Raw genomic sequence first — 12,951 nt, 5'->3', positions numbered from 1 at the left:
TTCTGAGAAAGGTTGGAATTATGCTTTCCCACTCCCACCACCATGGTGTTTGATATCCCCCCCCCCCCGCACAGAGTTAACAAGTTCTTTTTTTGGCCCCTGCAGGTTTTTATGTGATAGTCAGAAGGAACTGGATGAGTTGCTAAATTGCCTTCACCCTCAGGGAATAAGAGAAAGTCAGCTTAAAGAGAGACTAGAGAAGAGGTAAGGGTTTTCATCTTGCTCTTCACATCTTCCCTTCTGCATTAGATATTATACATACCTTAGGGGTGGTGGTTGTTTAACCATAAAAGCTTAAATAAAATTTTAAAAGCCTGTAACCCTCTTATGTTCTTGTTGTTTGGTGTTTTCTTGACAGCTCATAATTATTTGGAAAATTATGCTATTAAAGCATGTGTATACAGGGTAGCAGGGTTATTCACTAACATGCCACATACCAGGCTGAGAGCTTCATTGTAGTTAGGCAGCCTTGTAAACACAGTTCCACATCAGTTGGTATTCAGAAGTATTCTGCCAGTATCCAAAATAGCCAGAAAATAAAAACAACCTCAGTTTTATCAACCGATGGATGAATAAACAAAATGTGGTATATGCATAAATTCAGCCATTAAAAGGAACAAAGTGCTGAAATATGCTGCCACATAGATGAACATTATGCTTAGTCAAAGAAGCCAGACATAAAAGGCCACATAGTGTATGATTTCATTTATATGAGACATCCACAGTAGGCAAATTTATAGTCAGAAAATAGATTAGTAGTTGCCAGGGGATGAGGGATGGGGGGAATTGAGAGTGTACAAATGAACATTCTCTCTGGAGGAGCACAGCTTCAAACCAGGCCTCAAAGAATCTCCACAGATAGAATTCCAAGAAACTCATGGTTAAAAAAAAGTTTAAAAAACCCCACACAAATCAGGTACCATGAATGAGAGCTAGGTAAAGAAACACAAGATACTGGAATTACCATATGCAGAATACAATCAATGTGTTTTTAAAAAGAATCAAGAAAAAGAAATTTGAGATTTGTGTAAGAAACAGATTATTAAAAAGCAGAGCTAAAAAGATCTAAATCAGTCTTATAGAAATAAAACATATCATTCAAGTCATTGGAATCTGTAGATCATTCTTTAAGCTCCTTTATTCCTCCTGCCCTTTCCCTCAACTTTTGTAGGTACCAGGACATTATTCATTCTATTCATCTGGCCCGGAAGCCAAATTTAGGTCTAAAATCCTGTGATGGCAACCAGGAGCTTTTAAACTTTCTTCGGAGTGATCTCATTGAAGTTGCAACAAGGTTACAGAAGGGAGGACTTGGTTATGTGGAAGAAACCTCAGAATTTGAAGCTCGGGTAAGACCATCAGGAAAATACCCTTGAAGTCTGTTAATTTGGAATTGTTCCCTGATACTCTTCTTGGCTTCCCTAGATGACCCTGGGGATCATATGTTTGTTTTGAAAGACACATGTGGAATCCTAAGTTCTCTGTGTACATGTGATATTTTCCCCTTTTCATCATCTGCTGGTTTCCAGAAAAACTAATAATTGGCTCAGAACCTTTTTTAAAAAAGAGCTTTTCCGTTAAGTTGAAAGAAAACTAATCCTGAAGTCATAGTCATAACATTATTTAACCTGTCCATTCCCATGTGATGCCTGTGCTTCAAGGTAGGAAACGTTTGTGTATCCTGCTTTTGTCCATTCTCTAACCTGATCAACTCAGTAGAGTTAACCTTGTGTTGGGCAACACTTACGCTGTTAAATAGGTAATTTCAGTGAAGGTACATTTATCTTTCTGTCGCTTACTGCTCAGAAGGACCCTAAAGTGTTATAGGTGACCCAGTTCAAGAGACACTGTGTCCCACATCAGCTAAGTTTAGGTATCAAAGCTGGAGAAAAGATTGGAAAACACTGTCCGTCAGTTATTACTATGGGGCTTTCCTGGTGGCTCAGATGGTAAAGAATCCGCCTGCAATGCAGGAGACCTGGGTTCCATCCCTGGTTTGGGAAGATGTGGAGAAGGGCATGGCTACCCACTCCAGTATTCTTGCCTGGAAGAATTTCATGGACAGAGGAGCCTGGCAGGCTGATTTTTGTGTTAATTTTAAGTAATGAAGTCCACATAATTCCAAACATCAATATTGGTGAGTCTTTTCAAATTGTTTATATGCATTAGATGTGTTAATAGTTATATGATTTTTATGAGCAGTTGGGGATCCCCTGCCGGCCACCAGGCCGCCGCGCCCCCACCCTCACCCCCCTCACCCCCCGTTTTCCCTCCTTTATAGGAACTTTCCATTTCTTTCAGTCTTTGTATCACTTTAGTGTACATAATAAGCCATGGAGTTGATACGGTAAATCTTTTATTGTCAGGCTTCTGTTTTTTTTCTTTGCTGTTTGAATTAGCAAGTCATATATCATCTTATATATGTAACTTTTTTTTTCATTAGCTCTGTAAGGAGTTCTTGGTACATTCCCTGGGAAAAGGATTGAAACATAGTTATTGCTCAAATTTGTTTTTGTTTTTTTTTAATAGGAATTATTCAACCAAAAGGATTCTGCCAGTTTCAAATACTATAATTGCTTTTTTATTTAGCGAGTATTTATCAGTTGCCTACTTTGTGCCAAACCCAGACCCATACTTGATAACATTGGATTATCATCATTCTTTCTCTTTTCATACTGTTCATGGGGTTCTCAAGGCAAGAAGACTGAAGTGGTTTGCCAGTCCCTTCTCCAATGGACCATATTTTGATTCTCTTTGTAGTTATAAAATGGTATTGTTAAATTGGCATGTGTTGTGTGACTGAGAAGGTAGAGCATAATTTGGATCAAAGTGATCTAGCTTATGTTTCCTCATTCATAAAATCAATGTGAGGCTTCGATGTGATCGTCATCTAAAACATATTATGTGGCTTATAGTTTGTAACCTAGTAGGTTGGTACATTTTTACTTTCCTTCTGTTTTTCTTTGCCTTGAGACTGTCATTTGTACTTAGTAGGCACTCGGTCGCTGAGTGAATGAATGAGCTCAGTAACTTCCTTAAGTAGAGCAAGTTTCAGCATCTCATGGGTCCCTTCATCAGGGATATCCAAGTAGTCTGGCTACTATGAAATGTATAAGCCTTCCATTGAACGAGGCACCCAGTTAAATTAATGTTATGTGACCAATTTGGGTCTAGGTTGATTTGAATTTAATTGAGGATTCTCTGCTTTCATCTTTCTCTTGGCCTTTCACTCAGTCTAGTCTTGAAATCATTTTCTGTAGGTGATCTCACTAGAGAAACTGAAGGATTTTGGTGAATGTGTGATTGCCCTTCAAGCCAGTGTCATAAAGAAGTTTCTCCAAGGTTTCATGGCTCCCAAGCAGAAGAGAAGAAAACTCCAAAGTGAAGATTCAGCCAAGACTGAAGAGGTGGATGAAGAGAAAAAAATGGCAGAGGAAGCAAAGGTATTTTAGCTAATGAAGATGTCATTTTATGACTGTAGAAGTATGTAATCTGCTGTTAAAATTATCTAACCCTGTGCTTTTTAGCTACATAAGCACTGTTCCCTGAGCCAGTGTCTGATCTTTATCCCTTTCTCCAAATGTTGTTTTCAAACTGGTCTGTGGAGCACAGCCCTGCCTGTAGTGCTGGATACTGTGTCAGACACCCCCCACCCCCCAACACACACACCTTTTACCTTTGCTGCTGCTGCTAAGTCACTTCAGTTGTGTCCGACTGTGCGACCCCGTAGACGGCAGCCCACCAGGCTCCCCCGTCCCTGGGATTCTCCAGGCAAGAACACTGGAGTGGGTTGCCATTTCCTTCTCCACTACTGATCATGGGGTGGTATCAATTCAGTCACACTCTCATCTGAAGCCAAAAACCTTTTACCAAAGCAAATTCCTTTTTTAAAAAGGTGTTTGTGTGTGTGTGCTCAGTCATGTCTGACTGTTTGCAACCTCATGGACTGCAGCCCTCCAGGCTCCTCTGTTCATGGGATTTCCCAAGCAATTTCCTCCTCCAGGAGACCTTCCTGACCCAGAGATCAAACTCACATCTTCCATGTCTCCTGCATTGGCAAGTGGACTCTTTACCACTGAGCCATTTGGGAAGCCCTTTTTTGAAAGGTGGTGGTTTTTAATGTTTTTTAAATTGTATAATATACATAATGAACAACTTTGCCATTTTTACATGTAATCTGTGTCATTAAGTACATTCACATTGTTCTGCAACATTACCACCATCTGTCCCCAGAATTTATCTTCCCAAACTGAAACTGCCCATTGAACACTAAACTACCCATTTCATCCTTCCCCCAGTCCCTGGCAGCTATCATTTTCTTTCTGTGTCTATGAATTTGAATACTCTAGGTATCTCATATAAGTGGAATCATACAATATTTGTCCTTTTGTGACTGGTTTATTTAATGTCTTCAAAGTTGGCTGTGTTGTAGCATGTGCCAGAATTTCCTTCCTTTATAAGACTGAGTAATATTTCATTGTGTGTATAGACCGCATTGTGCTTATCAGTCCATCGGTGGACACTTGGGTCACTTCCACCTTTTGACTATTGTGAATGATGCTGCTGTTGCCTTTAGAGCTTGTTTGGGGTTCTGTTCGGGGAACACAGCTACTTGGGCACCCTGGGTGAAGAAAGGTCCTCCTCTATCAGCGAAGATTGTCTTCTTTGACCAAGCTTGAAGCAAGTGGGAGGGAGAAAAGTGAAAACAAGGGGAAGTATCCCACTGGATAATGGCTGGGACTGGCTTGCCTCTGCCGGTCACTGTGCACAGTCTGGGGGTTTTGGTGATAAGTAGAAGCCAGAAGTCCTTGCCCTCAAGAACTCCTGTGTGAGATATGGTTAGAGTAGTGTGACAGATGGTGGAGGAAGACCAGTCCATGGCTCGCCTGTGAGGGGTCCAAGGGCCACTTAACACTTGCCAGAGGAGAGAACCTGTTAGCTGGATTTTAAAGAACAAGTAGAAGTTCATTAGGTTGTGGAGAGGGTGGGCGCAGCGTTAGTCTGAGCTGGAATTGCCTCTCGTCATTGACCACTGGTCCTTGTTTCGTCCTCTGAGTTGACATGGAGTGAGTTTACTCTCTGAAGCTCCTCCTGGAGTTGTACACAGTTGTCATGATCCCCCCATGTTTCTTCCTAAGACCGAGAGTGATATGTGATACAAGAAACATTTTAGGTGAGAGGTGAACAGAGCACTAAGATTAGATAAAGCTAACTAAGTTAGATAAACTTTTAACTATTAATTCATGACATAGACAGCTTTCACACACGTGTCATTGTCTTACAGGAATATAGCATCCAGGTAACCTCTAGGTGAAATAAGGCATCAGACAGTTCATACTCTGCTTTGCTAAATCTCTTCTCATTAGGCGTAACTTTCAGCCTTGCTGAATGGTTCATGGGTTTCGTTTTTAACCCAGTTCTGTTCAGAACAGTCTCCTCCTTGATGTGATCTTTCCTTGCCATTCCTTTACTCATATTATTTTCTTCTCATTGGGAACTAGTAGCTATATAGCGTTCTCATTAAGTTCCTTTTTAGTATGCAGCCCCGTAGTGAAGTAACCTCTTTTCAGTTTGTCATATGAGACGATTCTTAGCTTGGTTGGGGAGGAAAATATGAGCACTTTTTTTAACCTTGGGGCCCAGACACATAGCACACAAATGGAAAACATGGAGGAGTTTCTTGGAAAATCAATTAGGTTGCCGACTAAGTAGTTCAACAATGTTCTCCATTAAAACAGCATTATGCCCTGCAGTTCCCTACCGAAGGTCAACCTTGCCACAGCTCTAAAATTTTCCACTGTCCTTTGCTTTGAAGGTTTCCACTTAGCACGGGCCAGAGTTTTTCAGCTGGCACTAGGCTGTTGCATTGAGCTAATGTCAGTCTCTAATCTGTGCTTCAGTTTCCTTATTTGTGAAAGTAGATTATCTCTTAAATCCCTTCATGTGGTAGTCAGTTATTTCAATTATTTAATGTTTATTTCATTTTCTTGCGTTCAGTGGGAAAGATGTTTTATAATTGGGTGAAATCCTGGGTTCTGTTAGGCTTTCTGTTTACTTTGGATGCATTTGTCTTGACAAGCTGTTTATCTGTTTTTCCATTTTAAACATTCTTTTATGGAAGAATATGGTCTGATGCCTCATTATATTCTTGTCAAAATATGATGCTGTCTTTTTAGTGTTAGGTAAAGGGGATTAATGGTGGCTTGCCCATAAGCTGCCTTCCCCTTCATTTTGTTATACACACTTCTGCTGTTTCTAACTAGGGCCCAACTTGATTTAAATACGTTGGAGAATTTGACTTTTTCATCAGAATAGTGTGTCTGGCTTCCCAGCAGTACTGCAGAACAGAGTATTTACTTGATGGCACTGTGTTGACTGTAAAAACTTTATCTAGCTGCTGTTGATCTGTTCTTAGGTCTTGGATATGGTGGTGTTTTTTTTTTTTTTAATGTTCTAGACTGTTTGGAATTTTGTGCAATGGGAGGAGAGTAAGATGTTCTTTAAAATGTTGAGTGCCGGTTGGTTTTGTTCTTGAAATTAGAGGCTGGTTGGAGACAAGGCCTTTGTTGCCAACAAAGGTCCTTCTAGTCAAAGCTATGGTTTTTCTAGTAGTCATGTATGGATGTGAGAGTTGGACTGTAAAGAAAACTGAGTGCCAAAGAATTGATGCTTTTGAACCGTGGTGTTGGAGAAGACTCTTGCGAGTCCCTTGGACTGATCCAACCAGTCCATCCTAAAGGAAATCAGTCTTGAATATTCATTGGAAGGACTGATGCTGAAGCTGAAACTCCAATACTTTGGCCACCTGATGGGAAGAATTGAGTCATTGGAAAAGACCCTGATGCTGGGAAAGATTGAAGGCAGGAGGCGAAGGGGACGACAGAGGATGAGATGGTTGGATGGCATCACAGTTTGAGCCAGCTCCAGGAGTTGGTGATGGACACGGAAGCCTGGCATGCTGCAGTCCATGGGTCGCAAGGAGTCAGATATGACTGAGCGGCTGAACTGAACTAAACTGGAGATAAGGCTGATCTGGATGAATAAATAACACAGTGGATAAAACAGGAGCTAATGTATAAATGCCAGCAGCGTCGGACTGGGGATCAGGAGACCTAGCCCAGATTGCTGAGATCTTGGGCAAACTTTCTTTTCATGAAAAATAAAAAATGAACGTTTATACAAATGTGCACAAACATTCATAGCAGTGTTACTCAGAATAATCAAAAAGCGGAAGCAATCCAAATGTTTGCCAGCTGATGAATGGATAAACAGCATGGATGTATTACTCAGCAATTTAAGTGGAATGAAGTACTGTTACATGCTGGGATGTGGATGAAGCTAGAAAACATGCTCAATTAAAGAAGCCAGTCAGTCACAAAAGGCCACATGTATGAAACGTCAGAATAGTTAAATCTATAAAGCAGGGGAAGATTGTGGTTGCCTCCGGCTGAGGAAGTGGTGGGATAGGGTAGGGAATTGTGGTTAGGGTAGGGATAGGAAATGGCAAGCCTTTTTTGGGTGATAAAAATGTTCTAAAATTAAGATTATGTTGATAGTTGTAAACCTCTGCAAATATATGAAAAGCCATTGACTGTATGTTTAATAGGGGGAACTTGAGATATAATTTATATATTAACAAGTCTGTTTTTAAAATGAGGTTTAAATAAGCTTATTCTCAAGGTCTCTTCCAGTGTTTTGGTTTGTTTGTTTTAATGAGGCCACATGTGCTAGGTTCTCAGATTTTGTAATTTATAGGAGACGTTTTAAATGTTGATAACTTGTGTCCATCTGACCACTAGAGGACACCAAAGCCCATTTTAGCTGTTCCCTGGCTGTTCTCAATAACACTCTTAGGAACTGAACCTAAAATTCTTAAATTTATATTCCATTGAATGAAGAAGATTTGAGTTTTACTACAGTAGGAGACTCTCTGGTACCGCATGTCAGCTCTCATTACGTTAGGGTTGAAGACCAGCGAGGCAGCTGTGATTGTATATCTTACATCCTGCTGAGGTGCTCTGAAAAGGGAAGGAAGGAAATTGTATTTCAGAGGCAGATGTTGAAATATCTGCACTGCAAGTTGGAGTAAGGAATGAGTCAATTTCCACTAGAACTTGAGCAGCCTCTTAAATAGATGTTTTGGTGTGTTTATGTTACTTACCCTTATTCATAAACTTACACACACAAGGCTCTTGGTTTCTGTGAGAATAAGACAGCCTTTGTTCCCCCTCCCTCTGCCTTCACACCAGGGTTGCAGAAATAGCTCAACTGTCTTTTTCCCTCTGCAGCTCTGTTTTAATTAAAGCCTATGGCCTTCAAGGAAAACGGGCCTTTCTTACAGGAGGAAGACTATTACTTGAATAGGCCTTTTTGCTTAGGACAGGGCAGTAAAACCCAGCAGGGGTGGTGTCAGTCAGCTGGAGCTAGCCAGGCTGTAAAAGTAGCCGGCACGTCTGAGTTCAGTTCAGCCATGACTGGGAGCAGGATGCCCTCCACAAGGTGGACGACAGGGAGGTACCCGAGGCTCTCGGCTCCTGGTGGACTGCCCGAGCGTCAGCTTGTCCAGCTCTTGTGTTGTCTGGCTGTTGCGAATGATGCCCTCTATCATGCCATTTAATCATTTAGGCTTTCTAAGTGGTTTGAAAGTGTTCGCAAAAAATCACCTTTCAGTTAATAAAACAGCAATACAAATACATGAGTTATTCTAAAATGGTGTTTTTGTTCCACCTCAGAATGTATGTTTTATAGAGAGGGTTGAAAATTCTTAATTGTATTTTTCTCCATCCCAACTCTTTTGCTAATTCTAAATTAATTTCCATTTTCTGATGATGGCAGGAGACAGTGTGGGTTATGCTGAGAGTAACTGCCCAGAATGAAATCAGGCCAACCCCCAGCGCTTTACAGTTGTCACTTCAGTTAGCAGTTGGTGATCGAGTCAAGGGAAACGTTACTTATCTGCGCTTCATGCTTCTAAGGACTGTCGAGCGATTCGTATCACTAGTATTTCTAGGCCCTGTTATCTGGGATTGGGGCACATATTGGCGCAGAAGCTGATACTCTTGTTGACCACAGTTTTGTTAGCTCCATGACATTGCTGCATACTAGCATTATTGACACAGTATAGCGTTCCTGCTTTTAAATGACATTGAGTCTTTAAGTGGATTGCACTAGAAGAGACCTGTCTCTAGTCACCCACCTCCCCCCCACCGCGACTGAATTCTTTGTGCGACCTTTGGCAACTTTTTTGCACCCTTCAAGGTCTTGGTTTCTTCTGTAAGATAAATGGGTTAGACCAGAGGGGCTCTAGAAGGCGAGTGAACTCAGGATTCTCTCGTATCTTTACCTAGTACTGTTCCTCTCTCGGTGTATACTCTGTCAGTATGATGTGAAAGGTCCACGTTCTGTGTCTTTGTGGTCATTGTAGTAATGCTGGCCTGCTTTGGTTTCCGTTTAGGTTGCATCTGCTCTGGAAAAATGGAAGACAGCTATCCGCGAGGCTCAGACTTTTTCCAGAATGCATGTTCTACTTGGGATGCTTGATGCCTGTATCAAATGGGATATGTCAGCTGAAAATGCTCGATGCAAAGTTTGTCGAAAGAAAGGTATATTTAAATCAGAAAGAAAGGTATATTTAAGTCACAGTGGCTTATCTGAGTGTATTAGGCATTTGGGCTTCCATTTCGAAGATCTTTTCTCCCCTAAAGAGTTCTGGCACACAGCTTTTAGATGTGGGGGGACATTTCGAAGATCTTTTCTCCCCTAAAGAGTTCTGGCACACAGCTTTTAGATGTGGGGGGACAGATTTCACCTTCTGAGAGTCCATAAAATGCTAGTCAAGTCGCATGCCCACAAATCAGAGCAGGCCCTTTGTTTTGAGTATAAAATAAGAACAGTTGATCTTGCCAAGCTTTTAAGTTTTCTCTAGGGAGCAAAATGAGTTTAACCCAAATTTAAAATCTCTGAATTTTAGTCATCTGTGGTGCTGTGGCTGCTGCCAGTAGAGGGCAGTATTTGAACGCTATGAAGAAGGAAGTTTGGACTTTTCTATTTTGGAATCCTACAGAGCAAAGCATGTGGGATTGTTTAATGCTGGAGCTTTTAGGAGCCCCATTATGTGCTAAAAGCCCCTCAGTGATTGACTTCTCCGTGGCTAAAGCTGTTATGTGGCAGGTTAGGATGTACTTTCCAAGGATGAAAAGACCTCTCTAAAATCATTTAGTTGCTCTAAAAACTAAAGGTTGGAGAGGGGAAATGATGATTTAAATTGGTTTGGTGTATTTTCAAATGTAAGGAAACCAAACCATAATAGATACGAATTGGGACGCATTTGTGTGGTCGGGGCAGAGGAAGGAGGGCAGGAAAGGTATACTTTGTCGGGGGGTTCATTTCTTAGTGGGAGAGGGGCAGTGAAACCTCCTGCCAGTGCTTGAGTTTTTGCTGCCTCCTGGTGAATGTTAACCATCTCTTCTAGCCCTGAGTCTGTTTGGGGGTGTAAGTTAGAAGCCCCAAACCCTAAATTACCTGTAGTCTAGTTAATACTGCATTTCTTTTCAGAAGATGACTGTGCTTTTTAAAATGGGGTAGCACTGCACTAGGAAGTCTTTTCTTCTGTTGGGTTGGTTGGTTCTGTTCTGTTCTGTTGGGTTGGGAAGTCTTGTCTTCTGGCAGCTCCTTCTTACAAGTCGCTGGCTGTGGCCGTGCTCCCAGCGTGCTCCACGTGTTTATCTCCTTGCAGGTGAGGATGACAAGCTGATCTTATGTGACGAGTGTAATAAAGCCTTCCACCTGTTCTGTCTGAGGCCGGCCCTCTATGAAGTACCAGATGGTGAGTGGCAGTGCCCAGCTTGCCAGCCTGCTACTGCCAGGCGCAACTCCCGTGGCAGGTGAGAATTTCTTCTTTTAAAAACAAATAAATTGATAAGTAGCTGTTGTACTTGAGCTTCTGTTATTGAGACTGAATGATGCTGGGGAGCTTTAAGTTCATCTTTTGTGTGCAGAGCCCCCTTATTTAAGGTACTACAGTGGGGGGCGGGGAGTGGTGCTCAAAGGGCCCCAATTTAATTTTAGCTCATTGTTGACATTTCTAGTTTTCATTACCAGCCATGTTTTATATTTTCTTGGTCATCCCTTCGTTTCAAATAACATATCTCCGTCTTTTACTTCCACTTTGTCCACTTCTTAATTTCTGATACTTCTGCAGCTGCCTGCTGCTAAAAATCATGAAACTCATTACCTTCCTTACCTGTACCTACTCTTTTCCTTCCTTAGCGTGGTTAGAATTTTGGTGTCAGCTTGGACATCTTCCTCTCCCCTGTCTCTATATTGCCAAATATTACCAGTTCAATGTCTAGATGTCTGCGAGTCAGCTTCCTGTTGTCATCTGGCTTCCTCCAGTGGCTTCTCAACTCCTGATCTCATATCTTCCTCCCTCTTCTCCTTCCAGCTTTGTGGTAAAACCAGAATGGTTTACAAAAGACAGAGATTTGCTTACGTCACTATCCTCTTGAAACACTGTGGTCTTCCCACTGCCTCTAGAATAAAGTCCAGACTCCCTGGACTGACTTTTGAGACTGTTCGTACACAGCACTAGCTGATGATTTTATGAACCCTTGTTCCCATCTTGTGTGCTCGTTGCAGACTGTTCATTGGGCATCCTTGCCTCTGGTGTTTCCTTCCCAGCGGGCATATTCCCTGGCCCCAGAACTCCTACCTGGCTAAACTGCCTGCCGCCTGCCTAAATTTCACTGCTCTTTGGAGGCATCCTTACATCCTTAGGATTAATCATTCCTCCTCTGTGTTCAAACTCAGCTTCTGATGTCTATAAAGTGGAATACTGGTGCATTTTGCCTTTTTGTTCAGTTTTTCCACGGCTCGCTGTCTTCCTGTGAGATTGTTCCTGCCCTGAGAGTAGAGGTGGCACTTTGTTCTCCACCCTCATCACAGGGCCTTGTAAAGAGGAGACGCCTGATACTTGCCAAAGTTAATACCATTGTTTTCCACGTTGAAATTTGAAGTTGTAAAAGAGCAGCATGTAGGCACTCTGGCTTGGTGTCTCTTTGAAAGGACAGAGCTGTTTGATCCCAGCCCTGCCTAACAGCATTACTCGGTTATTTCTCACTCCATTCCAGCTACACTTAGAGAGGGGAGGCCGCTGCTTGGAATCGGTGGGGCTTTGGACCAGCTGTTCTGAGCTGGGATTACCAGTGCTTTGATGTTACGGTCATCTGCAAGCTGTTTCAGCTCCTGGAAGGGGCATCCAGGTGGAGTAACACCTGTCTGGGCTGTTTATCCTTTCAGTCTGCCCCAGCATTGGGGACAGCTTTTATACCTGAAATGTTACATTATCTGGCTGTTTTTGTGAGACAAAAGGAATGGTTTTGTGTGTTTAGGGGTGGGGTTGCATTTGGGTCTTGGTTTTTTGTTGCCATTCGTGTTTCACCCACTGTGTTTGAGGCCTGGCAGAGGAGACATGTGGTTAAAGCTTAGGTTTTCATTCTGCTCCCTGTGTCAAGGCCTCGATTCAGGTTCCCTCCCCTTATCATGAAATCTGTCTAGTCCGTGAAGAGGGAAAGGTTGCCATGATTTATGTGGGACTTTACCTGTCTTTGGACCACTTTGGCCTGGATCCATGGTCTCTACAAGTATTTTCTCCCACAGGAATTATACTGAAGAGTCTGTCTCTGAGGACAGTGAGGATGACGAGAGCAATGAAGAGGAAGAGGAGGAGGAGGAGGAAGAGGAAGAGGATTATGAGGTGGCTGGTTTGCGACGTGAGTATTCGGTTTGCTTTCATAGTTAACCTCACTGTCTTCTAAGCTGACCTGGCAAGACGGGGTTTGGCGAGAGATGCCCAACACCACCAGCGTGCCATTTTCCATGTTGTGGTAGTGGGCTGACTCTGCTGCCATGTTTTAAATGGGTTTTCAAGATGCCAGTTAACTCCCTGCCTAG

General features: G+C 42.3%; 1 protein-coding gene across 2 annotated transcripts in view; it reads left to right on the top strand.

Moving 5' to 3' along the window:
• The window catches only part of BAZ1B (bromodomain adjacent to zinc finger domain 1B), a 54,893-nt gene that overhangs the window by 36,078 nt on the left and 5,864 nt on the right, over nucleotides 1–12,951 (top strand). For both annotated transcript variants that reach the window (XM_081557877.1, XM_081557878.1), the window contains 6 exons: nucleotides 106–204; nucleotides 1,172–1,349; nucleotides 3,261–3,443; nucleotides 9,455–9,602; nucleotides 10,736–10,883; nucleotides 12,658–12,770. In XM_081557877.1, coding sequence (XP_081414003.1) covers nucleotides 106–204; nucleotides 1,172–1,349; nucleotides 3,261–3,443; nucleotides 9,455–9,602; nucleotides 10,736–10,883; nucleotides 12,658–12,770 — 869 coding nt within the window. The remainder of the gene's footprint in view (nucleotides 1–105; nucleotides 205–1,171; nucleotides 1,350–3,260; nucleotides 3,444–9,454; nucleotides 9,603–10,735; nucleotides 10,884–12,657; nucleotides 12,771–12,951) is intronic.

The sequence above is a fragment of the Giraffa tippelskirchi genome, chromosome 13 (genome assembly GCF_054371585.1).
Source record: "Giraffa tippelskirchi isolate mGirTip1 chromosome 13, T2T-mGirTip1v1.2.pri, whole genome shotgun sequence".
Taxonomy (NCBI): Eukaryota; Metazoa; Chordata; class Mammalia; order Artiodactyla; family Giraffidae; genus Giraffa; species Giraffa tippelskirchi.
The sequence above is the reverse complement of the archived record's forward strand: the minus strand, read 5'-3'. Positions and strand labels throughout refer to the sequence as shown.